At 37.9% G+C, this 27216-nt stretch overlaps 1 protein-coding gene and 1 non-coding gene across 3 annotated transcripts in view; both read left to right on the plus strand.

Annotated features, from left to right (window-relative positions):
• The window catches only part of CKAP5 (cytoskeleton associated protein 5), a 111357-nt gene that overhangs the window by 63785 nt on the left and 20356 nt on the right, over positions 1-27216 (plus strand). For both annotated transcript variants that reach the window (XM_077767388.1, XM_077767389.1), the window contains exons 10-33: positions 44-133; positions 246-410; positions 978-1106; positions 1984-2166; positions 3584-3697; positions 3989-4099; positions 5066-5158; positions 7582-7767; positions 8535-8629; positions 11101-11158; positions 11248-11373; positions 11974-12113; positions 12282-12456; positions 13443-13556; positions 14614-14742; positions 17297-17491; positions 17874-18009; positions 19062-19150; positions 21596-21721; positions 22956-23105; positions 23380-23583; positions 23794-23929; positions 24366-24559; positions 25927-26099. In XM_077767388.1, the coding sequence (XP_077623514.1) occupies positions 44-133; positions 246-410; positions 978-1106; positions 1984-2166; positions 3584-3697; positions 3989-4099; positions 5066-5158; positions 7582-7767; positions 8535-8629; positions 11101-11158; positions 11248-11373; positions 11974-12113; positions 12282-12456; positions 13443-13556; positions 14614-14742; positions 17297-17491; positions 17874-18009; positions 19062-19150; positions 21596-21721; positions 22956-23105; positions 23380-23583; positions 23794-23929; positions 24366-24559; positions 25927-26099 (3311 nt within the window). The remainder of the gene's footprint in view (positions 1-43; positions 134-245; positions 411-977; positions 1107-1983; positions 2167-3583; positions 3698-3988; positions 4100-5065; positions 5159-7581; positions 7768-8534; positions 8630-11100; positions 11159-11247; positions 11374-11973; positions 12114-12281; positions 12457-13442; positions 13557-14613; positions 14743-17296; positions 17492-17873; positions 18010-19061; positions 19151-21595; positions 21722-22955; positions 23106-23379; positions 23584-23793; positions 23930-24365; positions 24560-25926; positions 26100-27216) is intronic.
• On the plus strand, positions 24045-24155 carry LOC144234245 (small nucleolar RNA SNORD67). The gene has a single exon (XR_013335905.1). It is a non-coding gene; the product is annotated as a small nucleolar RNA SNORD67 (small nucleolar RNA).

Consider the following 27216-nt stretch of genomic DNA (forward strand, 5'->3'; position numbering starts at 1 on the left):
TTTGTTACCTGCAAAATAATAATCCACCTGTTTACTTTCATAGGTTGTGCCAACCATTTTGGAAAAATTCAAAGAGAAGAAGCCTCAAGTGGTACAAGCCCTGCAGGAGGCAATTGATGCAATCTTCCTTACTGTAAGTTGACAGCAGGAGTTTGCACTTTTGTCTAAAGTAAATTTTGTCAATGTAGTATTTTGATTGTTCTTATAGTTGAGAAAAGCTCACTGACCATGTTTTCTTTTTAAAGACCACACTACAGAACATCAGTGAGGATGTTTTAGCAGTAATGGATAATAAAAATCCAACCATCAAGCAGCAGACATCTCTTTTCATTGCAAGAAGCTTCCGCCACTGCACTGCTTCTACCCTGCCAAAGAGCTTGCTGAAGCCCTTTTGTGCTGCTCTACTTAAGGTATAGACTCTCTTTGATATTAGGGGAATTTTTTATACCTATGGAAGATTTCTTTTCCATATTAATTATGTACAATGACTACTTGGCTTTCAGACTGTAGATTATGGTCTTTTAAGGAACAGATCCTCTGTGGCTTTGGAAACCGAATCCAAATTCTTGTACTCTTTGTGTTCCTGTTCTTAAAGACAGGCACAAGTTAGCTTTATGATTCCACTAACTGCTAAACATTTTGTTTCTTATTTGGCCCATATACTGGTTTTCAGCTGGATCTGGCCAAGCCCAGGCATACAATTTGGAGTCTTTGAAGATCATTTGCATGTGAGGCATTTTAAATAGAGAGTAGGAGGAAAAGGAAGCACTTACTTGCTGAATGGATTACCAAAATTTTCCTTAACCCAAAAAGAATTTGTGAAAGAGTAACTGTTAGTTGGCAAGAGGAAAGCTACACATAGCTTCAGTGAACTGTAAAAAGTAAATTCTTTATCCAGCAGTCATCAGTCTGAATTAAAATCAGTAATATCTAAAATATCTTGTATTAAGATCAATTTGCTTCCTTCCGGACCACAGCATATCAATGATTCTGCTCCTGAAGTGAGAGATGCTGCATTTGAAGCATTGGGTACTGCTTTGAAAGTGGTGGGTGAGAAAGCAGTAAATCCATTCTTGGCTGATGTGGACAAACTCAAGCTTGATAAGGTAGGTTAGTGATAGATTATAATGAAATTGGACAACAATCTTATGATTGTTCTATGATTTTGTGCCTTATGATTTTGTTTTGATTTTGTTCTATTTCATGAAGACAAAAATGCTTTATGTGCATTTTGATTATGATTTTGTGAATTATGATTTTGTTTTGATTTTGTCTGTTCTATTTCATGAAGACAAAAATGCTGATATCAGCTTGTGAAATTTATTTCATTTGCCACTGGTGGTTCAGACCTGGAGTGTGAAAACAGCTTTTGAGGATTTAAATTTCATCTTAAGCTATAGTGGTGATATTTGTAGAGATAGCTTTCAAATTATAAAAATAAATAGAGTTGGGTAATCTGTCCATAGAGGAGGTGAAAAGAATATTTTAAGATAAATTTGTTTCTAATACCTGAAAAATTACTTTTCTAAATATGAATGTTTTCTATCATCAAAAATGCGTTGTTGGGACGCCTGGGTGGCTCAGTCCAACTGGGTTGGCCATCCGACTTCGGCTCAGGTCATGATCTCACAGTTCATGGGTTCAAGCCCCACGTCAGGCTCTGTGCTGACAGCTAGCTCAGAGCCTGGAGCCTGCTTTGGATTCTGTGTCTCCCTCTCTCTCTGACCCTCCCCTGCTCATCCTGCCTCTCTCTCTCTCAGAAATAAACGTTACAAAATTTTTTTAAGAAATGGGTTGTTGAATGTTTATTATAATTCGAATTTGTGTAGAAATAAAATGTAAGAAAGTAGATAATTTATTTTCGCTTAAGCAAACTTTCTTAATTCTCGTATAGTTGTGGTTTAGATAACTTATTAAGAAATAATGTAGTGATTATATTTCAAAGTTGGGCTTAATGATGTTCATTTCAATTTCATTCTCTAGATCAAAGAATGTTCAGAAAAAGTAGAGCTAGTACATGGTAAGAAAGCTGGAGCTGCAGCAGACAAGAAAGAATTCAAACCTGTTCCTGGAAGGAGTGCTGCCTCAGGGGCTGCAGGAGATAAGGACACAAAGGACATTTCAGCACCCAAGCCAGGACCCTTAAAAAAGGCACCTGCTACTAAGGTTAATAGAGGACTTGGAAAATAATGGTTCACAAGGTAGAATTTAGTAAGACAGGATCAGAATCTCAGACTCATGGTTGTCCTTCCAATATGATTTCATTTGAGAAATGAACTCATTACCACATTTAAAATATAGCAGAACATCCATCAATACCTTAAAAGCTCAGATTATGTTCAAGTTAACATTGGTTTCAGAAGAAGTCTGGATGTTGAAGATAATCTGACCTTCTGTCATTTTATCTTCTTTTTAGGTTTGGGGCATTGTTTAACAAATAGCAAAATAGAAGGAATGATGTGGACAGTGATGTGTGTTACCATGTTAATGTTATTGCCGTTGCTTGTGTGCCTTGTGATAAACTGCTATTTTCTTCTGACCCTTCAAAACTGGAGTAAAATAATCGAGATATTTAAGTACAGTATTAGTAGATAGAAGCCAGTGGATACACATAATAAAAAGTGTGACCAACTGAAGTTTATTCCAGGATTATAAGGATGGTTCAGTATTAATATTAAAAAACTTAACTAAATTCAGAGATCAAAAGAAATCTAATTTCAGACATTGAAAAAGGGATATAGTAAATTTCAACATATCTTCATGATAAACATTCTTAACTACATACAAATGGATGAATTCTTTGACATGATTAAATATCTATAAATAGAGCTATAGATAGCAGTACACCTAGCAAACCAAAAGTCAGCATCACACTTCATAGTGATGAAATACTAGAAATATTACTGTTAAAGTGAGGAATAAAGCAAATAATGCCTGCTGGTACCATTATTGTTTAATAATTTTCTACAATTTAATATTAAGAAGGAAAAGGCAAAGTTATAATTTTTGTAGATCCTATGATTATATACTTAGAAAATATAAGTAGGTCAACTAAACTGTTAAAGCAATAAAAAGATTCAGTGAGGTGGCCATCTTCAACATAATTAAGCCACTCACTGCCATAGCCATAACAACCACTTTATTCCTTCAAAATTAGGTGGTTCTACAGTAAATAGAGTAAATATATTTTTCTGTTATTGGGATGCCTTGTGATGAAGTATGGGGCAAATGTTAGAAGTTAGAAACTGTCTTTTACTAATGTAGGGAAAATTTAAAGGCATTTAAAGGCATCAAATGTTAATTCTCAAATCTGTAAGTGCCGTATAATTCCAGTCCATTTTCATTTCATTTACCTCCTTAGCTCATTCTGAATTAAAGTCTGCAGATTTCTCCATGAATGGTCTTCAGGAGATCTGTCTGCCCTTGAAAGTGCTAAGTTGTATGGGCACAAAAATACAGGGGTTTTTGGTTGGTTGAGTGGGCCCTCATTTTAATTAATTTTCAGAGAGTCTCTGGCCCCAAAATGCTTAAGAACCGCTGTTCTAAATCCTTAAGTGGTTTAATTTTTTTAAATTACTTTTAGGCTGGTGGGCCACCTAAGAAGGGGAAGCCAGCTGCATCAGGAGGTGCAGGGGGCATTGGAACCAAGAACAAGAAAGGAGTGGAGACCAAAGAAATAGTGGAGCCTGAGCTTTCGGTCAGTATGCTGCAGGATGCCTCAAACTCAGAAAACCATGGAAAGTCAATTCCTATGAGAAGATTTGGGTCCTTTGCTGAGTTCTACAATATCTAGTTAATCAATATTTTTCACCTCAGTGAAACTGTTCCTTAGATGACCTTCCTTCCCCTTTATGGTAGTAGAGTAGAAGCCTCAGGTACTGTAGCATACTTAGGAGAGTGTTCAGGTAGTTTGGCTTGCAGTGTTTTTACATTCTTGCCATCTATTTCCTTAAGCAATTCTTAATTTTAATGTTTTTGTATCTTATAGATAGAAGTATGTGAAGAAAAAGCTTCAGCTGTCCTTCCTGCTACCTGTATACAGCTTCTAGACAGCAGTAACTGGAAGGAAAGGCTGGCCTGTATGGAAGAGTTCCAGAAGGTTGGTGCATGGGGATGAGTTGAGTGTGAAAGCATATTATATAGAAGTGATGAAATTAACAAAGTAGTTGTCCTACTTGCTGTGTTTTATAAACAGTGAACATGCTTCAGGGTGTTAACTAAAGGTGAGTGGGGGGCAAAGGGGTGGGGAGGAACTGGTTTTTTAGCTCCATAGTGTATATCTTTTAACATCTGCTTTCTATGGCTTCTATAAGCTCATGACTTAGTACATACTCAAGAAAATTAGGTTTATTCTGAATTATAAGATGTAGATGAATTTTAACATTATGGTATTTGTTCCTTAAACTTACTTGGCAAACAGATCACTCCACTTAAATCACCCCTCTTCCCTTTCTCTGCTTTCCTCTTTGTTGTCATGACTCTTGGAAGAACAGACATTATTCCTTGGTGTGAGAAGCTCCTTTCAGAAATCTGTGTTGGAAAGGAGCATGGAAGTTCCTTTTGACATATACGCTATGATTCTAATGAGGAGGGTGTGGAGAAACCACAAGAGCACTGGGATTTGAGGCAGGAGCCCTGGCTTTCAGGCCAGCATGTGCCATGCATCAGGTTTAGACCTGAGTTTGTGCATCTTTGAAATCTAATACTTAACCACTTATAACCTATCCTACTTTGCTATATATTTTTAGGAAAATAAGATAAGTCAAAATATGTATAAGCAGTTTCTGCCTCGCGCTAGGCAAATGAAAACTGTTACTGTTATATTCCTTGGACCAAATTCTCTATGAAATCCTAAAATGTGGAGGGAAAAGAGTTTCATAGGTATTAATATAACAACTGTACATCAAATATCCAACTTAAAAGCATAACAAGCTATCTGAGTTCCCTCCATAACCCTCCTTGCTTCCATTCTATCTCCTTCAAGTCACTTACTTGACTTGGGTAGGTGCCATTTCCCTGACTAATAATTAATCCCTTAACTCTGATTCTCTTCTTTTACTTCAAGGCTGTTGAACTAATGGATCGAACTGAAATGCCATGCCAGGCATTAGTGAGGATGCTGGCCAAGAAACCTGGATGGAAAGAAACCAATTTTCAGGTAATTTTTAACTGGAGATTTTAATATCTTTTGTTGATGTAATTTCCATCATATCATCTATGGAATATGGATAATATTGGTAATGATTTTTAGCTTTTCTTTTTTTTTTTTCATATCACTCAGCCAATGTGTCATCTAGCTTTAAATGTAAACAATGGATTATGTGCATTTTGATTAAACATATTAACTATACCTTTGTGTAATTGGGAGTTTATATATATGGAAATATGATCTATATTGTTCATGTAATTTATGTATGTATACATTTTTCTCCTCATTAGTTAGGCCTAGAAGCCTCCTAATCTTCACATATGCAAGGGAGGAATAAACAGTGAGACAAGTTACTTATTTGTTTGGATAAAAGATAAATGGTCTTTAAATTACCAGTGAAAATTTGCCTCATAATTTAATGTATTAACTGATAATAGAGATGAAATTTTGCAGTGCTGTTATTTAGTCTAAAGAGTTGGTGTAAAGGGAGGTTTTGGAAAATGACCTAGGAAGGAAACAGAGAAAAGTTTCCTTCTTCTAGATATTCATAGACCTTGTGGGAAACAAAAGTTTGAAATATATCAGATTTATTTCTGGCATCCCGCTTGTCTCTTTTTTGCTTCTTTTCTGCCACCCCTTGTTCCCTCTTTAGGATCCTTGGCTCCCTCACACACTCTGTTCCCTTAGCACTGTTACCGCCCCTCAGCCGTGCCGTTCAGCTCCACAAGCCTTCTTCTGCTAAGAAGTTCTCACACTGGCCTCCTCCCCCACAGACCATGTTTAAAACCCCTCTTTATGCAGCTGCTTAGATAGGTGAAAGAAGCATACTCGATTTGAACTTCTACCTTCCCATGTGTTAGATCCACAACAAAGGATAATTTTTGTATATGTATTTTTCTTTATAACAATTTTATTGAGGGAGTATAAAACTCACCGTTTTAAAGTGTGTAATGTAGCAGTTCTTAGTATATTTGCAGAGTTCTGCAACTCCTACCAGTCTGTAACTTTAGGATATTTTCATCACTCCAGAGAGAAACCCCATACCCGTCAGCAGTCACCCTTCCTCCCCAAATCCCCCTCAACACCCACAGTCCCTGGCAACTATTACTCTTTCTGTCTCTATCTATTACTTCTCATGGACATTTCATGAAGTATCTTTTACTTAGCATAATCTTTTCAAGGTTTGCCCATATGGAACTATGTATCAGCTCTACATTCTTTTTTATGGCTGAGTAATATTCCATTGTATGGATATAGAACATTTTATTTATCCATTTGTGTCGCTGCCACATTTTGGATATGTCTGTGAACATTCCATATACAAGTTTTGTGTGAGCACATTTTTTATTCTCTTGGATATATACCTAGAAGTAGAATTGCTGGGTCATATGGTAACTGTGTTTAACTTTTTAAAGAACTGCCAAACTGTTGTTCAATGTGATTTCACCATTTTGTATTCGTACCAGCAGTGCAAGAGAATTCTAATTCCTTACATCCTCATCAACTCCTGTTATTTAAATATTCAAACAGGATAGAGGGAGATACCTATGGGCAAAGGCGCCTCAAGTGCCATGCATCTGCCGCCATCATATTAACATCTTTAAATTGTCTTTACAGCTTCTTCATTCTTCTACTACACGTTCTTTAAATCTCTCAAGTTCTGTTGTGTGTGGTGTGTGCATGAGGGTTGTAGTTTTTTGTGGGTAACACTAGTAGGAAGTCTGAGTTATATGGTTAGTATGGTCATTTATTATGTATTTCAAGATGTGTATTCAGTACTATTCCAAATAATCATGAGAGGAGAATAGAGAAATTAATTTTTTCAATTCATAATTTTTCATGTACTAACATTGTTAATATTTTGAAACATTGAGTTCTTTGGGGTTTTTTGTCTCTTGGCTGTCAGCTACTTTAATTTTTTTCATGTATATTTTTAAATTTATTTTGAGAGAGAAAGAGCATGAATGAGGAAGGAGCAGAGAGAGAGGGAGAGAGAGAATCCCAAGCAGGCTCCCCTGTCAGTGCAGTCGACTCGGGGTTTAAACTAAGAAACTGTGAGTTCATGACCTGAGCTGAGAGCAAGAGTTGGATGCCCAGCCGACTGAGCCACCCAAGTGTCCCAGCTACTTTGATTGATAACAAGGATAAAAATTATTTTGCTTCTTTGTTTAAAAGTATTGTTTGTAGGGGCGCTTAGCTGGCTTAGTCAATGAGACTAAGAGCATGAGACTCTTGATCTCAGGGTCTTGAGTTTAAGCCTCATGCTGAACACAGAAATTACTATAAAAATAAATAAAATAAATTTGTCATTTTTAGTTTGGTGATGTTCTTAGTTGTCCCTGTGTTACAACCTGTGTTTCAGGTTGCTGTAAAAATAAGTAAGTCAATGTCTTTGGCTTACTCATAGCTTTATGATGCTTATCCTTGTTCAGGTGATGCAGATGAAGCTTCACATAGTTGCTTTGATTGCCCAGAAGGGGAATTTTTCCAAAACTTCAGCTCAGATTGTCTTGGATGGCCTTGTGGACAAGATTGGAGATGTGAAGTGTGGGAACAATGCAAAAGAAGCTATGACAGCAATAGCCGAAGCTTGCATGTTGCCATGGACAGCGGAACAGGTTAGTGACCGCTCTCTTTCCCCAGCTTTTCCCCCCATTTTAATTTAAGGTTACTAATTAAAGTATAGTTCTTTTCTTCTCAAGTCAAACCATTTTATATTCTGCATTTTTATCCTTACCTTTAATAATAATATACCATTGCCTGATAATTAGGATTTATTTTGGCCAAGAATGTTCTATTATAAAATTAGGGGGCGCCTGGGTGGCTCAGTCTGTTGAGCATCCTGCTTTGGCTCAGGTCATAGTCTTGCTGTTTCTGAGTTCGAGCCCCACGTCAGGCTCTGTGCTGACAGCTCAGAGCCTGNAAATTTTCTCTTAAGTCATTATAATCCAGAGTGATCACTAAGGAAAAGTTGTGAAGTCCAGAATGCTTTTAATACTCCTGTCACAGGGGCGCCTGGGTGGCTCAGTCAGTTAAGCATCTAACTCTTGATTTTGGCTCAGATCATGATCTCACAGTTGTGAGATAGAGCCCCGCATCAGGCTCCATGCCTGCTTAAGACTCTCTCTCTCCGCCCCTCCCCTGCTCACTCACACTCTCCCTCCCTCCCTCTCACTCTCTCTCTCTCAAAAAAAAAAAGATATACTGTCACTTACCTCATTTTCTTGTGTAAGTTAAATATTTCATTCCTAAGGCATTCTTGCAGTTCTGTCAGCATTGGAAAAGCCAGTCTTAATCTACTTTTGCCTTAATGCCATACTATATTTCTGTGAGAAACATAACAAAAAAACACGTATTTGTTTTTGTTTTTTCTCTTTCACTCCAGGTTATGTCAATGGCTTTCTCACAGAAGAATCCCAAGAATCAGTCAGAAACTCTGAATTGGCTATCAAATGCAATAAAAGAATTTGGTTTTTCTGGGTAAGTCAGAAAGAAATCAGGTACAAAATAATTAAATATTTTGCTAATCTTTAACTGATGATTCTATTTGTTCTAGCTATCTCTGCTATTTCTGAGAAGCCAGAGCTTTTCACATCCTCTAACTTTAGAGTTCTCTAAGTTATTTTTCCTTAAGTGTTAATAACTGTCCCACAGAAAAGCCAGTTCCAAGAACTCCTAGTCAAATAACATTTGGAAATTCCTACATATAATCACATTTGCTTAGAGACCTATCATGCACATTGGTGAATTAAGGGCTCTCAAGGCATGCAACAGAGAAGCTTACCTAACTTATTTGCATTTGAACACATTTGTTTATTTAACAAAATTTTATAGAGCTTACTTTCTGCCAGACACTTTCTTCTTTTTTCTTTTAATGTTTTATTTATTTACTTTGAGAGAGAGAGCTTGAGTAGGGGGAGGGGGGCAGAGAGGGGAGAGAGAGAATCCCCAGCAGGTCTGTGCTGTTAGCACAGAGCCAGATGTGGGGCTCTATCCCCCAAACTGAGATCGTGACCTGGGCTGAAATCAAGTACTGGACACTTAACTGACTGAGCCACCCAGGTGCCCTGATGCCAGGCACTTTCTAAATAATTCCTTTAATTTCATTCTCATAAAAACTACCCAAGTGAGATATTATTGTTCCCATTTTATACTTGTGGAGATTGGGGCACAGGAAGTGTAAGTAATCTGTCCAAGTTCAGAAGTGGGAAAGCTGGGATTTGAATCCAGGCATTCTGTCCAAGAGAGAACTGCTATACTATGCCGCCTTTCTTTGTGCCATGCTGCTTTTTACAACATACCTCTTAATGTCTCGCAAAGTATTTTTCTACGTTCTACCAAATGAAGAATTACTACTCTCAAAGTTATCAATCCGATGTCATTCAAGCAAAGGCTTATGTGTCAGTATCTATAGTTGAGGGTATTGTTAAGATCCCTTCTCAATTGTATAATTTTTGATGTAAAACTAATCTCTTGGCATAGCATAAAAGCCAACTGAGTATTTCCTTTTTTTCATTTGTCCATGGTCTTTCTTTTATTCAATAACTACATGTTGAGCACTTAGGGAGTTTCATTTGTTTTAGACCCTGGGAATTCATTATGGTTAAGATTAAATACTTGTTTTCATAAGACTTATATTTCAGTAAGAGCAGATGACGATATGCAGTAAAAAGAATATCAGGAGGTACAAGGGCAGTGGAATAAAAATAAAGGATAAGAAGTTAGGTAGTATCACCTTGGAGTGGTTGGGATGGTCCTTCCTGAGAAAACGACACTTGAGCAGAGACCATTAGGACCTGAGGTGGCTAGCTATGACAGTCTGGGAAAAGATCATTCTAGACTAAAAGAACAACAATTGCAAAAGCCCTGTGGTAGGAGCATGTGTGATATATTTAAAAGTAGCAAGGAGTGATTGTTCTTCAGTATGTAGCTGAAAGGGAATGAGTTGGGTGGTAGGAAGTAGGAGGAGACAAGACGGAAGAAAGAACAGGGCCAGGTTACTTAGGGCCTCAACATTTTGAATAAGTTGGAAACCATTAGATGGTTTTGAGCAAAAGAGTAATAGGATCATTTGGATTCTAGTCAGAACAGATAATGAGACTCAAGGAGACTAATCAGTAAACTATTGGAATAATTCTGTCAGGAAAATATAGTATCTTGGACATAGTTTGTAGAGATGGAAGTCATAGGAGTCAGAATATATTTGAAAGAACTGAACAGGATATTGAGTATAGGAGAGAGAGGAGTCAGGATGGCCTGAGCAAAGGGAAGAATGATATAGTTCTTTGCTGAGGTAGGGAAAGCTGTGGGAAGAATAGGATTTGGGTTTAGGGTGTGGACAGGAGTTTTGACCTTGATAGATGTGTCACACCTACTTTAAAAAAAAAAAAAAAGATATGTGACACCTACTAGACATTCAAATGAAAATGTTAACAAAGGCTGTATGGATATATGAATGGAGTTCAGGAGAGAGGTCATCGCTGGGATTTAGGAGTAATGAGCATATAGACGGTATTTAATGCTGACTTTAAATGAGTGTAGAAAGAAAATAAGTGAGACTTGGGGACGTAGCCAAAAGGAGCCAGTCCTAGAGTCTGGCTTTATAAAACTCTGCTGAGTAGGGGTGCCAACGTGGCTCAGTTGGTTAGGCATCTGATTCTTGATCTTGGTTTAGGTCATGATCTCATGGTTTGTGAGTTCAAGCCCTGCATCAGGCTCTGTGCTGACAGTGAGGAGCCTGCTTGGGATTCTCTTTCTCCTCCTCCCTCTGCCCCTCCCCAGCTTGTGCACATGAGCATGCGTGCATTCTCTCTCTCTCTCTCTCTCTCTCTCTCTCTCTCTCTCTGTCTCTCTCTCTCTTCAAAATAAATAAATAACAATAAATAAATAAAAAACTCTTTTTGAGTATTTTGAGGGTTTCATTTGTTTTTTCTAAATGTTGTTTCTTTTAGGTTGAATGTGAAAGCTTTCATTAGCAATGTGAAGACAGCTCTTGCTGCCACAAACCCAGTGAGTAAAAACCAGCATATATAGGAACATTGCAGCCATCCTTGTGGTTCTGTTCTCATTTAGAAAGTTCTTTTTGTTCTGTCTACCAGGCTGTGAGGACTTCTGCCATCACCCTGCTTGGTGTGATGTATCTGTATGTTGGTCCCTCTTTGCGAATGTTCTTTGAGGATGAGAAGCCTGCCCTCCTATCCCAGATAGATGCAGAATTTGAGAAGGTAAAGATTCCAAAAATGAATAGTCCATTGGTAGACCTGAGACTGCTCATATTAGTTAAGTTTAAGCTTTTAGCCCTTTGGAATGAAGAATACATCTGTATTTATTTTTATGTGCATAAAGTATCCCTGGGAAGAGTTTGGAAGAAATTGATGGCTTTGTCTGTGAGGCAGACAACTGGATGGCTGTGGTATAGGAGGGGAGATTTTCCTCTTTAGGCCTTTTGTACCTTTGGATATCAAACATTTTGAATATATTGCGTATTGAGAAGTCATATTAACATTTAAAATAATTTTAAATAAAGAAATTTGACCTTCCTTGAACAAACTTTTTAATTGAAATTGCTGAGTTTGGGCAGACTTGCTCTGTATTTCTTGGGCATACAAGTCAAAAGACAGCTTCAGACAGATTCTAATAGGTTTGCATAAAAATGCCTTTTGCCACATAGTCTCAAATTTGGAATCTAGGAATTAAAATACATACTGTGTAAATACTAAGTAGTATGAAGGAATAGGAATGTTTGACATAGCCCCATTCTCTAACGTGTTTGCTGTCATACCCTTCATCAAGTTCATTGGCCTCACTGATTTGTTTGTGTGTAGATGCAAGGACAGAGCCCACCTGCTCCAACCAGAGGGATTTCCAAACATAGCATAAGTGGGACGGATGAAGGAGAAGATGGAGATGAACCAGATGAGGTGGGCAACGATGTTGTGGATCTTTTGCCAAGGACAGAAATCAGGTAGGTTTGTTGCAAAAGGTTTATTGGATTTTTGTAGCTTTTTTTGTTTGTTTGTTTTTTTAAGTGAATTCTTAATGGTACCTTGTCTTTCTCAGTCAAGAGTACTTCTGTGACATCATTATTTCTTTAGGAGTCTGGAATTAAGGATTCTGTCCTCTGCTTTTTCAGTGATAAAATCACTTCAGAGTTGGTGTCTAAGATTGGTGACAAGAATTGGAAGATCAGGAAAGAAGGTCTAGATGAAGTGGCAGGTATTATCAATGAAGCAAAATTTATCCAGCCGAATATAGGTGAACTGCCAACTGCCTTGAAGGGTCGACTCAATGATTCAAATAAAATCTTGGTATGTAGAACATATACCTGTTCTTTTTCTCTCCCTCCCTTCTTCTCTGAAGGAAGTCCCTTTTTAATAACCTTTATCTGCAAAAAAATGAGTGGTCACTTTATTTACTTTGAACTAGAAACAGCTTCCTTTAATCTCTTAAGTGTGCCTCAAGATAGGTTGGTAGACATCAGGGTTATTAATCAAATTTCCATGAATCTCATATTTGCTTTCATAGGACTCTAATATTAAATATCTTTATATGAAACTGTTTGTAATACATATAAACATGATTAATGTCTAATTTTTAAATTTGGATTTTTATGTCAGGATTTTCTTAAACTAGGCTTTACCTTTAAAATTATAAGGCACTAGGGGAGCCTGGGTGGCTCAGTTGATTGGGCATCCAACTTCGGCTCAGGTAATGATCTCGCAGTTCATGGGTTTGAGCCCTGCATCAGGCTCTGTACTGATAGCTTGGAACCTGGAGCCTGCTTTGGATTCTGTGTCCCTCTCTCTCTGGCCCTCCCCTGCTTACACCTGCGGCCTCTCTCTCTCTCTCAAAAATAAATAAAAACATTAAAAATTTTTTAAAAATTATAAAGCACTATCCTCTCTGGTCTAAAATTCTTTTTTTTTTTTTTAATGTTTATTTTTGAGAGAGAGAATCCAAAGCACACTCTTCAGTGTCAGGAAAAAGCCCAATGTGGGGCTTGAGCCCAGGAACTGTGAGATTATGACTTAAGCTGAAGTCAGACACTCACCTGACTGAGCCACTCAGATGTCCCTCATCTAAAATTTCATACTCTAGTTTTATGAACTGATAAAAGGAAGGGCCACCATTAATCATAAGCTAATTAGAATAGCAAGATAACAAACTGACTTCTCTATCTCCTAAATAGGCCCAAAACTTCCTACTGCATTGACTACTTAGCAGCAAACTTGAAAAACTTTGAACATAGCTTGCTCATGGTTTCAGCATCAAGTGTTGACTCTTTTCCACTTAGGTGCAACAGACGTTGAATATCCTCCAGCAGCTGGCCGTAGCCATGGGCCCAAACATCAAGCAACATGTGAAGAACTTAGGCATCCCTATCATCACAGTCCTTGGAGACAGCAAGGTAAACCTGACTCCTGACCAGAGCTCCCTTTTGGAATAGGACAGCCATGTTTGTGGGCTAAGAATAATTCTTACATGTACATGTAAGAGTACACATAAACAGTCTATAAACTTTGTAGGGAAGAGGACATTAGAAGGAAAATAGTAAACATCTTTACCTCCAGGAAATATGAAGGTGAACAGATATAGGTCACTAGCTTTGTGACCCTTAGATAAGTTATTTATTTATCATCTTTGAGGTTCAGTGTTATTATCTATGAAGTTTCACTCCTACAGAACAAAATAAGAATCTGTACCTAAGAAACCTGTTACTGTCTCATACAGTGTGCACTCAAAAAAATGTTGGCTTTTAGGATTAGGACATCATTGTTATAAGTGTTGTTGTAAAGAGTGAATGAGTATGAATTTTGGGGTCCTCTATTTTCCACCTTGTTCTCCGGAACCACTGGAGCAGAATCTTCCAGTACTTGCAGTTTCACAGTCCTAGAATCAGTCTCCTTGAAAGTTGCAAGCCTCTTATATTTAGCCCTAAATTGAATATTTGAATGTGTCTTTATTTTTGTGCAGTTCATTTAATGTGAGAAATTGGGGTATTTTAATATTTTCATGTCAGTAAGTCCTCATGCTATGAATGCAAATTAATATGAAAACCTGTGTTTGGGCAAATTATTAGTAATTTCAATCTAACTCTTCTGAGTTTTCTACCATGTGGAATTACTTTCTTTAACAGATAACCATGGATATAACAGCCCGTAGAGATTCAGAGAACAGAACCTCTGAATTAATTTCCCTTACATGATATGTTATGCCCAAGTCATTGTTTTTGTCTAATTTAACTGACAGGATCTTTACAATTGGAGTTTTACATTTCTACTTTACTTTGGATTTTCAGTACAACCCTAGAACTAGATTCTATATCAGAGAAATTGATCCCAGTTATGTTCATGTGGACCTTAGAGAAACCTCCATTGTTCATGTTCCCAGAGTAACAAGCTTCTTCACTCCCTAGCTCCAAACCATAACTGATGCTATCTTTACTAATTCTCTTCTCTATTCAGAACAATGTTCGGACAGCTGCCTTAGCCACTGTAAATGCATGGGCAGAACAGACAGGCATGAAGGAATGGCTGGAGGGAGAAGATCTTTCTGAAGAACTCAAAAAGGAAAATCCTTTCTTGAGGCAAGAAGTAAGTACTGCATATTATGATGTGCTTTCCTCTTGTCTTTTACCTTCTTAGAGGTATAGACCTACCTAATAAATATGTATGTAGGAGTAGCATTGAGTTTCATTATGAAACAGTTAATAAAAATGAAAGCAAATTCCTGGAGCTTTTATACTCATGTACCTCTTTTTTTCCCCCTTTCTTGTGCTTAAAAAATATTTTTTTTTAATGTTTGTTTTTGAGAGAGAGAGACAGAGTGTGATTGGGGTAGGGGCAGAGAGAGGAGAGACAGAATTCAAAGCAAGCTCCAGGCTCTGAGCTATCAGCACAGAGCCCAACCTGGGGCTTGAACTCACAAATTGAAAAATTATGACCTGAGCCCAGAAGTTATGTGCTTAACCTACTGAGCCACCCAGACACCTCTCATATACATTTTTTATCAATAAACTTTTTTCCTCTCAGAGAGAGAGAGGGCGCAAGTGAGCAAGGGGCAGAGAGAGAGAGAGAGAAAGCAGGGCTCACTGGGACTCATGTTTTACCTAAAGTGGGGCTTGAGCTCACCTGATGTCGTAATCGAACTCACAAATTGAGATCATAACCTGAGCTAAAGTCAGATGCTTAACAACTGAGCTACCCAAGCACAATAAAATTTTTTTAAGGACTAGCCTTTTTGTGAAATTTTCTCTTTTCTTGAACTCTGAAGTGGTAAAATAAGAGGTTTTAATCAGAACCTAAAAAATAGAAAAAAAAATTAACCAACTTGACAATAAACTATTTGTAAAAAAAAAAAAAAAAAAAAGAACCTAAAAAATAGAATTCAACATTCAAAAATCCATCAATATCAATAGGCCAAAGAAGAAAAATCATATAATTGTATCAGTTGACAAAAAAGGGTCTTGAGAAAATCCAACATCTGTTCATGACAAAAACTCTGAGCAAGTTAGTAATAGGAGAGAACTACCTCTTCTTGCTAAAGAGCATCTACAAAAAACTTGTATAGCTTATGTCATACTTAGTGGTGAAAGACTGAATGCTTTCCTCCTACGATTAGAAACAATGTCTGTTTTCACTATTGTTAATCAGCATATAGTCTGGCAAGTTCTGGTCACTGCAGTGGTACAAGAAAAAGAAATGGAAGATGGGGCGCCTGGCTGGCTCAAATGGTTGAGCATACGACTCTTGATCTCAGCTCAGGTCTTGATCTCAGGGTCATGAATTCAAGCCCCACATCTGGCTTCACACTGGGCTTGAAGTCTACCTGAAAAGCAAAGAAAAAAGAGAATGGGCAAAAGATGGGGCACCTGGCTTGTTCACTCAGTAGAGCATGCAACTCTTGATCTCACGGTCATGAGATCTTGTACATTTATTCTGTAAAACTGAAAATTTATGGGGGTGCCTGGGTGGCACAGCTGGTTAACTCTTGATTTTGGCTCAGGTTATGATCTCTTGGTTCGAGAGTTCAAACCTCACATTGGACTCTGCGCAGACATTGTGGAGCCTGCTTGGGATTCTCTCTCCCTCTCTTTTTCTGCCTCTCCCTGACTTGTGCTTAAGCGCACTCTCGCTCAGTTTTTCTCTCTCTCTCTCTCAAAATAAATAACTTAAAAAACATATTCTTAAATATATATATATATATATTCTTAAAAAAATAAATCTTGACTGTGGTGGCAGATATACTAACATATATGATAAAAGTGTATAGAACTAAATGTTCACACAGACACATATGAGAATAGTAAACCTGAGGAAGTCTCAACAAGATCAGTCAATTCTATCAGTATCCGTATCCTGCTAGTGATATTATAATTTTGTAAAGAGCTACTATTAGTGGAAACGGAGCAAAATGTGCATAGGATCTCTGTATTACTTCTTATAACTCCATGTGACTATAATCATCTCAAAAAAACCAATTTAAAATAAATACAGGGGTGCCTGGGTGGCTTAGTCGCTTAAGCGTCCAACTCTTGGTTTCGGCTCAGATCATGATCTCTCGGCTCTTGGGTTTGAGCCCCGTATTGGGCCCTTTAACTGACAGTGCAGAGCCTACTTGGGATTCTATCTCCCCCTCTCTCTGCCACTCCCTGCTTATGCTCATGCTCTCTCTCTCTCAAAATAAACTTTAAAAAAATTAAATGAAGATTTTTTTAAAAAATACAGATATGAATTATTGTAGAGGAATAGAGAAAAACTGTCCATGTAAGGCTAAAACAGAAGTCATAGTAGAACTTGTCCTCTCCTGATGCAATCAATGTTCTGCATCTTCTCTACTGAATAATTCTTAGAAATTTTAAAAAAGCAAAGTCAAAGTTTTTCATCTTTAAAATGCATTAGGAATATTAAAGCCTTATAATTTAATGCCCAAGTATGGTCCAGAGAACCATGTTTTTACCTTTAGGAAGATTATCTTCTTTGCATCTATTATTTAAGTATAGCAGATTTCTTGAACAATAAAAATTACTGATTTTATTTTGAAAGCTGTAAGAAGTCATTCAGTATTTGGTAGTGATGTATTCATTAAGCCTAAGATTGTAAGTAATACTTCACTTGAAGTGTCACTGGTCTTTCTTTCCTTTGACAGCTTCTGGGCTGGTTGGCTGAGAAACTACCGAGTCTTCGTTCCACCCCCACAGACCTCATCCTTTGTGTTCCTCACCTCTACTCCTGCCTGGAGGACCGTAATGGAGATGTGCGGAAAAAGGCCCAAGATGCCTTGCCGTTCTTCATGATGCACTTGGGATATGAGAAAATGGCCAAGGCCACTGGGAAACTAAAGGTACTGCTTCCTGTGATTGCTGCTGTTAAAAGCCATTAGAATAATATTGAACATGAATTGATATCGGCAAGAGGTGGTATTACCTCCTAGGAGTTTTCACTTGAAATTCCAATGAGAGCAAAAACACAATATTTAACAGTGTGTGAAACTCAAAGAACCTGACTCTGCAGGGGCAAAAATTGTGACCTTCTAGAATGGCAGCTAATTTAGTGTGACTTCATAATGTGTGTTTATTTCTCTTGTACTGTGTGCTGCCTCCCTTACTTCATTGGTATTTCAAAACTAGGAGCTCAAGGATGTGTTTGACAGCAGCTGTTAGAAGCATAGTATGAGTGTATCGTGTATGTGGCCTCTCACCTCTCCTATGACATTGTCTCTCTAGCCAACTTCTAAAGATCAGGTACTGGCCATGCTAGAGAAAGCCAAAGCTAATATGCCAGCCAAGCCTGCTGCGTCTGCTAAAGCAGCTTCCAAACCGATAGGAGGGTCAGCTCCAGCCAAATTCCAGCCAGCTTCAGGTAATGGTACTTTGAGAGGGTAAGGGGGAGGGAAATAGCCCAGGGGAACTCTAAAAAAAGAAATCGAGCTTTCATTTTTTACTATTTTTCCTGACAGCTTACTTCCTAGGCCCACCCCCCCTCCCCTTTACCCTTCTACCACAAACATTTGTCAAGCTTTATGCTATGAACTGTGCTGAAGATATGAAGATGATTAATTTGGTTTCCAAATCCAAAAAGGGGTTTTGGAATAATGTATTGAATTGTGAATGGAGCAAGTGCTCCATCGTATTTTAAGGTTTCTTTACTGTTTTATGCTATTGGATATTAGAGGGGGAACTGGGGCCATCTAGTTTAATCCCCTTTATTAACAGATGAGGAAACCCAGAAGATTAAGTGACTGGCACACGGACAGCCAGCCAGTGCCTGAATTCACCAGCATAGAATTCCTCTTTCTCATTTGCAAATGGGTTCTCCTTCCACTACACTGCCCATTTGCTGGTCCATTCTAACATTTACTAATCATTTAGAGAAAATTCTTGATTTCTTCACCCTAATGTTAAAGTTCCATCATGTATATATAAAACTCTAACCACTTCTCTTCTAAACATATTGTTTAAATATAATAATATTCTGTTCAGTGGGTTAGAAACTGTTGATGCTACAGAGGTAGAAATTTTACATGTGTAAAACTGTTGGTACAAAATATATATTCAGTACAACATTTGTTGGAATCTTGCTATATGGTAAATACTGAGTATCAGAGATGACAGACCCTGTCCTTAAGGATGTATCAATCTAGGGAAAGGTTTTTTAACTGCTATTTAGAAAATACTTTTAAAACTTCAGCTTAAATATTAGCAAAGCAGATGCAGATTTATTGAGTTAATTTCATAGGGTTATGCTTAAAAAAAAGACTGAATAAAAGATTAGGAAAAAAAGTCAAACTGAAAACACTTGCTAAATTAACACATTTAAAACTGTAGCCTTTCTCATCATCATATATTTAACCTGCTCAGAACAAAGTGATATTAGAGTTTATATTTATAGTAGATGCTTTTTTTTCCTCAAAGCACCTGTTGAAGATTCTGTTTCTAGCACTGTAGAACCCAAGACGGATCCGAAAAAGGCCAAAGCTCTAGGAGTTTCCTCTAAAGCAAAGGTGTGTTAACTCTTGATGTAGAATTTCTTTTAAGTGTGTTTTACGCACTGTCGTTTTTTAGGAAAGATCATATTATGCGTGAAAGAACATTACCACTCTTTTTTTTTTTTTTCCTCTGAGAGAGAGACAGCGTGAGCAGTGGAGGGTCAGAGAGAGAGGGAGGTATAAAATCTGAAGCAGGCTCTAGGTGCTGAGCTAGCTATCAGCACAGAGCCCGACACGGGGCTCAAACCCATGAACCGTGAGATCATGACCTGAGCCGAAGTCTGCCTCTTAACCGACTGAGCCACCCAGGCACCCCTACCACTCTTGATATTATCAAATTATAAAGTTAATTATTTATGCCTGTTTCTGTGACTCATTTTAAATAAGGCCTCAAAACAGACATCCTACTCCCTGTAGGATGTGCTGTCATGGGTTTTGTCATGCAGACCTTTGGGAAAATTTGCAGTAGTGAAGAAGGAAGTCATATGTAGCTCTGGCAGAATCACTTAGGCTGATTCTGATTTAAGAAAAGGAAGGTAGTGATCACCTTCCTTCAAACTTGGCACAGTTAAGTCATCGTGCTAGAAGGTATCCTAATTAGTCTACAATTAGTCTTCAATTAGACTACAATTAGTCTTCTGTCCCTGCACCAATGGAACTTATTTTGATGAATCACCAGTCCCTTTAACACCCATGCAGAGTTGGACATTTAAAGAAATATGTTTGGGGGCGCCTGGGTGACCCATTTGGTTAGCATCTGACTTCTCGGCTCCGGTCATGATCTCATAATTTGTGAGTTTGAGCCTCGCATCAGGCTCTGTGCTGTCAGCATACACTCTGTGCTGAAGCCTGCTTTGAATTCTGTACCTCTCTCTCTGCCCCTTTCCTGTTCGCACTCTGTCTCCTTTCTTTCTCAAAAATAAATAAGCACTTAAAAATTTTTAAAAATAAAAATGTTCAGATGCTTAACTTTAAATTTCGGAGAGGGGGGCAGGGGGCGGAAATCTCCTGGGTATCATTTTATTTCATTAAGTTTTTGAATCACAGCAAATTGTCATCAGTTTCTATATCAAGATTCAGAGCCTATCACTGTATTTAGAATATTGATTAAAACATGTAAGAAAATCACAGAACTCTACAGTTGATAGTAAATATAATATCAAGTATAAATAGAGAAACCATCTAATTAATTACACATAACTGATGAAAAAAATGCCAGACTAGGTGCATTTATTATCATAGGCTCATATACAATGGATACTCTGACTGTTTGTCTGAATATTACAGTTATATGTTTCTTCTCTGTGCATAGTCCTTTAACTCAGTGAGTTAAATAGGTAATTATCTTCTAAACTGTCCAATGAAGCTGTTCTTTTCCTGTCTTCCCCCACTGTCCTCATCCCAAATTTAACAAGTGCTTATTTTAGTATTTTGGTCACAAGTGCTTTGAAGTATTTTTGACTCTGTTCTTAATGCTATATTTCACCACCCCCCCCCTCCACTTCAAGTCTCTTGCAGTTTACAAAGCAGTTTCACATAAATGATCTCATACTTGTTTTGACTGAATGACTTTAGTGTTTGAACTAGAAAGAAAATCTGGCCTACTAGAAATATTGGAGTCTTGCTACATTTATGTTAATAATGGTTCCAGTTTTGAAATTATACATACTGAGGTTCACTATTTTCTTTTCCATCTGATACAATAATTCAAAATCTTAAATTTTTCAAAACCACCTTAATAACTTAATTTAAAATGTTTCAAGTTTCCCTAGAATCAAGTTCAGAGAATCTCAGGTATAGTGATATGATATAGTTTTTTTTTTTAACTTACTTATTTATTTTGAGGGAGAGAGAGTTGGGAGGGAGGAGCAGAGAGAAAGAGAGAGAGAACCCCAGCAGAGAGAGAGAGAATCCTAAGCAGCCTCCACACTGTCAGTGCAGAGCTCAGTGTGGGCCTCGAACTCACGAACTGTGAGATCATGACCTGAGCCGAAGTCCAGGACGCTTTACTGACTGAGCCACCCAGGCACCAGTAGAGATATATTTTATATGCAGAGAAACAGAAAAGCTTTCACAAGTAAATGATGTTAAGTGTGTGAATGCCATTCAAAATGTCATTAATATGGAAGTCATTAATATGGAAAACTAACTGGTGTTGAAGATTTCAAGAAAGAAAACTATCAAATAAACAATGTCTGTGACCCAGACTAATGATAGGTCTGTAATAGAGTTTTCCCAACTATATTACTTGCCAGTCTAAGGACTAACCAACAGTTACCTGAGAATGCTTTTAGCAGCATTTCTGTAAAACCTGTACAAAAGCATAACGTGCACAATTCTGTGGCTCATCTGTTTCTTTCATGGAGAACATAATGTGGAGAGTGTGCGGTTTTTATACTCCGCTCTTACTGGGCAGCAACATCACATTCCTAACCAGTATTCCCTAAACCTTGGCTGTAGAGTGTACAAGGAAAGAAAGTGCCCAGCAAAACCAGCTTGAAGGAGGATGAAGACAAATCTGGTCCTATTTTCATTGTTGTTCCGAATGGAAAAGAGCAAAGAATGAAAGATGAAAAAGGATTAAAGGTAAGAAAGGGATAAGGGTCTTCAGGAAGTTTTTGTTTTTTTGTTTTATTTTGTAATCAAGAATAATTTTGCTGTCTGGAATTCATTTCATTGTGAACTGTCTAATAATGAACTAAATCTTTTGCTTATAAATTATAGCTTATTTCTCTAAGACTGCTTTATGAGAGCATTAGTTCCTACAAAAGGAGCTACAGAATGAAGCTACTGCCTATTCTTTTTCCAAATGGAAAGAAAGAAAAGTTCTCTTAATTTTTATAATTAAAGAATGGGAAGTATTCATTGATTTTTGTCAACTGTGCGTAGGTAGTAGGCTACTCATTTAATCCTCCTTATACCTGATATTGTAAAAGCCAGATTTGGTGACTGTATTTGCCTAGATCAGTCATTTCTCTTTTGGTGTTTAGTATAATCAGGCAGTTAAATTTTTTTGTTAAAATATATATACATTTTTTTTAATTCAAGCAATATGAAATGTGCAGTGAGTAGTATGAGAAGCATGTCACCCCATCTAGTCCTCCTCCACAGGAAGGATATTATTACCAATGTTCTTGTGTTACTCCAGAAATGTCAGTATTTCATATGATACAATCAGATTGTATAAATCTATAGCCTGCCTTTTACGCACAGGGGAACAGGCCGTACTCTTGGTTCTGTGTTTTACTCTTTTCTTTTAATGGTGTTTGAAATATCTTAAAGGCCATTCCATATCTGCATGTATATATGCATTCATTCTTTTTATTGGTACATCATATGTATGTACCTTTCTTTATCCCCAGCCTACAATGTAAACATTTAGGTTGCTTCTAGTCTTTCCCTATATAAACTACACTGCCGTAAGCATTTTTGAATGTAGGCATTTGTGCACCTATGTGAATGTATCTTTATTAAACTCCTACTAGAATGGTATGTACATTTTTAATTTTGATAGCTATTTTAAGTTTTCCCTTTATTGAAATTATACCAACAGTGTCTACCATGTTACACAATAATAGAGCATTGATTTTTATAGTGAGAATTGCTGAATATTATTCTATTCCTAGATTTTAAGATTTAAGCCTTCAGAAGTATGACAGCTCAAGAATACATTTTGCACTCATATTTAATTACAGATTACTCTTGTTGAATTTTAAAATACCCTATTAAATTGATTTCTGCAACTGCTTTTAAATAGAGTTCTTCTCTACCTTATTTCAGTTGGACATCTTACAGTCCCTTTTCACTTTTTTTTTTTTAGGTGCTGAAGTGGAATTTTACTACTCCACGGGATGAATACATTGAGCAACTAAAGACTCAGATGTCCAGCTGTGTGGCTAAGTGGCTACAAGATGAGATGTTTCACTCAGACTTTCAGCATCATAACAAAGCCCTTGCTGTCATGGTTGATGTAGGTTTGCAAGAGATAAATATGATTATCTTAGACCCGTGAAAATACTGAGCCTTGTGAAATTCACATGACTTGAGGAGGAACTAGAATACACCATGTTTTCTGTTTTTAGAGCTGTTTTATTGTTTGACAGAATAAATGACTGTCTATAATTTTAGGTCTTAAATAGCTCAAAAATCTATTATTTTCTTCTTGGACTCTAGTAAAATTTATAAAGTACTCACCTAATAGAACTTACATTTTTATACAGTCTTTATTTGTCTTTTGTTTTAAGCACTTGGAGATTGAAAAAGAGGGTGTTATTGGTTGCCTGGATCTCATCTTAAAGTGGCTTACCCTGCGGTTTTTTGACACCAATACAAGCGTCCTAATGAAAGCCCTAGAATATTTAAAATTGCTCTTCACACTGCTCAGTGAGGAGGAATATCATCTTACGGAGAATGAAGCATCCTCCTTCATCCCTTATCTCATCCTCAAGGTAATGCGTTGTTCTCACTCTGGAACACTGCCCCAGTTCCCGGCTGACCTCAGTTCCTAGCCTTTATGCCCTCATCCTTTTTCACTTATTCTGGGAAGATACCTTCTACCACTTATTCCTGTGCCCCTATTCTTCCAAGATGTAGTGACTCATAGGAGGACCCTTTGCTACTTAGGAAATGCCTCAATCGTTATTTTCCTTGTCGACTAGGTTGGAGAACCAAAGGATGTCATTCGTAAAGATGTCCGTGCCATCCTGAACCGGATGTGCCTTGTCTACCCAGCCAGCAAGATGTTCCCCTTCATCATGGAAGGAACCAAATCCAAAAACTCTAAGCAAAGAGCAGGTGAAGCAACAATTTAAATTGAAGCGTGAATCTTTGCAGCAAAGAAAGAGTTTGTAGATGAACAAGAACACTTCTTCCGTGTCTGAGTGATTGATTCCAATCTTCTGATTTGGACTGTGAGAGTGATGAGTTGCACACTGGTGGAGCCACAGTATCTGGTGATACGGGCACCACTCAGTACCACCCTGGTGACAAAATCAAGTGCACAGGGGCCATCTGACTCACAGGCATCCCTTTCTTCCAGGAGTACTTGCTGTAACATCATTATTTTGTTGTGTGTTTTATCAGAAGGCAATAAACAAGGAAAAATTCTAGGTAGAACTAGTATAAGATTTTAGTCCTTTACGTATGCCAGGGAGAATTTTATCTAGCAAAGATAGGTCTCTATGCCAGTTGTGTGTTGGGTCTCATCAGTCTAATCTTCCTCCCCCATCAGAGTGCCTGGAAGAACTGGGGTGTCTGGTCGAGTCCTATGGCATGAATGTTTGCCAACCAACCCCAGGGAAAGCCTTAAAGGAGATAGCGATTCATATAGGAGACCGTGACAACGCTGTGCGCAATGCTGCCCTCAATACCATCGTCACTGTGTACAATGTACATGGGGATCAGGTGTTCAAACTGATTGGAACTGTGAGTGACTTTTTGTGGACATTTTTAGCATGTTATGAATTGCAGAATCACTTAGGTATTCAGCTTTCATGCCATCTCAACTCTAGCTAAGTTTTTACCACTTTTTATTAAACTCAGTGTGTCCAGATAAACCCTTGAGGGTGTCTCTGATTGTTGTAGGACATTTATATGTGTCTTCCGGGAAATCAGATTTTCTTTTTTGAGCTTTCTACTCATATGGTTTCCTTTAGATAATGAGAGCTATTTTTAAGTTAAGAGAAGGAGAGTGGGAACAGTGGGGGGGCAGAGCGAGGGAGAGAGAAAATCCCAAACAGGCTTCACACTATCAGCGCAAAGGCCGATGTGGGGCTTGATCTCACGAAACGTGAGATCATGACCCACACCAAAATCAAGAGTCAAACACTTAACCAGCTGAGTCACCCAAGCACCCCAAAAGCTATTTTTGATTCAGGAAATCCTGAACTAGTCTGGTATTTATATTCTGCCTAGATTTCTGCTCTGTAATTTTCAGTGTGTTTACTTTTTAATGAGCAAGTACTCACATGTATAATGTAGATGCTAGTACCTGTCAGATCAAAAGAGTCCTTAGCTACAGCCATGAGCCACATTCTGCAGACACATAAGGTGCTGTTTCTGATTCCTTACTTTGAGCCAGTCACTTGTGCTTGGACCTCAGTCCTTCACTCAGTTACTTCCTAGTGTTAACACTGTGTTTATATATTTTTACCTGTACTAATCTAAATCCTCACTACAGGTCAGTGAAGGAGATAAAGCAGATGGGAATTTTACAGATGGTCACAAGTGAAGCTTCTTACCTGTAGTTAACATAGTGGTGACACAACAAACACGAGGAAGTGTCATTTAATCTTTGATTTTTTTCATTTGTAGTTATTTTTTTTTAATATTTTTATTTATTTCTAGGAGAGAGAGAGAGAGAGAGACAGCGTGAGCAGGGGAGGGTCAGAGAGAGAGGGAGACCCAGACTCTGAAATAGGCTCCAGGCTCTGAGCGGGCAGTCAGCACAGAGCCCGACGCGGGGCTCGAACCCACGAACCGCAAGATCATGACCTAAGCGAAAGTCGGACACTTAACTGACTAAGCCACCCAGGCGCCCCATCATTTGTAGTTATTAATAGCCTTTCTTTTTGTATCCTTTTCTTCTTTCATGTATGCTCTTATGATAGCAGTTTTAACAATAGTTGATTTAAAACGTAACTAGTATTTTGAAAATGAATTTACCCTAACATAGCAGGTTCTGTTTTCTTCAGTATATGAATGGATAGTGACTCTTGAGTCTTCCAATTAGGTTTCTAATTCTCCTCATATTCTAGTAGAGTATGTGCTAATAAATTGGCTTCTCTTTACAGCTTTCTGAAAAGGATATGAGCATGCTCGAGGAGAGGATTAAGCGGTCAGCAAAGAGGCCTTCTGCTGCACCAATAAAACAAGTGGAAGAGAGACCTCAGCGCACACAGAGCATAAACTCTAATGCCAACATGCTGCGCAAAGGACCAGCTGAGGACATGTCCTCCAAACTCAAGTATGTAGATGGAGATAATTGTCTAAGAACATCTCAGTGGACTTTGCCTTGTGTGCTTAGAGCTTATCCTGTAACATAATCTCGAGTTCTTGTAGTCATTATCATGCATGACAGAGTGTCTGGGTAAATGTCTTGTAGCCAAATGTTTAATCCTTCAGTCTTCATTGTCTTTGTCTTTGTCTTTGTCTCAAAACCACTTCTAAATAGTCTTGTGCCTTCTTTCACTGCTTTTCCGTGGACAGAATTATGTATCGCACTTATAGGATGTAAGTACTGCCTGCTAATTTCTCATTAGCAGGGCTCTTATATCTTTCTAACTTCTGACTTGGATTCATCCCCTCTGGAGGGCAATTGGTTTAGAGTTTATAACTCTAAACAGGTTAGGGGTGTCCATAAGTATCCCATGTGTCAAGCCTTCCCCAGAAGTCTATTGGCTAGCAGAAGTGGCCACTCAATGCCATGTAGCTAAATTATTGGTTCACCTTCTTCCTTGTGTTAACTTGGTCATGCTCAGGATTCTATTCTTCAGATAAGGCTAAGTAAAATGCATGCAACCCAGAATTGGCTTAGGGACTCAAAATACTACCTTCTAAGCAAGACAGCTGTCTTGGGCTGTATCTTTCGTCTAATTTTAACCATTTTGAATTTGGAAACTTTAAAATACCTATTGCTTGGATGTAATGCTGGCCCTGACCTGTCAAGAGTGAATATTCCTAAAAAGAGGTGACTGTGCCTCAAAGTTTAAAATGTACTGAACACTGCGTGGAAGAGTACTTATGATTAGAAAAACTTAACACTGGATAATTTATCAGAAAAGAACCAGCCAGTCTAGATTTTTCTTAAATTTGTGACCAAGTAGAGAGCTTTGAGTCAGTATATTTTACGAATTTTTTCTTCCTCATCTGGAATAACAGTACAAGGTTTGTCAGCTTTAGTGAACTGGAGAGAATTTTGGAAGGTACTGTAAATACAAGTTATAAATGATCTGCTTTGAGGGTATTCATTAACAGTGTTGTTGCCCATTGAAGGCATTTGCCTTAGACTCAAGGACTTAAATCATTCAGGGGGGCTGAAACCAGAAGTTGAACATCTGTCCTGAAGCTTTGGGGCAACTGGC

Source organism: Crocuta crocuta, unplaced genomic scaffold (genome assembly GCF_008692635.1).
Source record: "Crocuta crocuta isolate KB4526 unplaced genomic scaffold, BGI_CrCroc_1.0 scaffold330, whole genome shotgun sequence".
Classification (NCBI taxonomy): domain Eukaryota; kingdom Metazoa; phylum Chordata; class Mammalia; order Carnivora; family Hyaenidae; genus Crocuta; species Crocuta crocuta.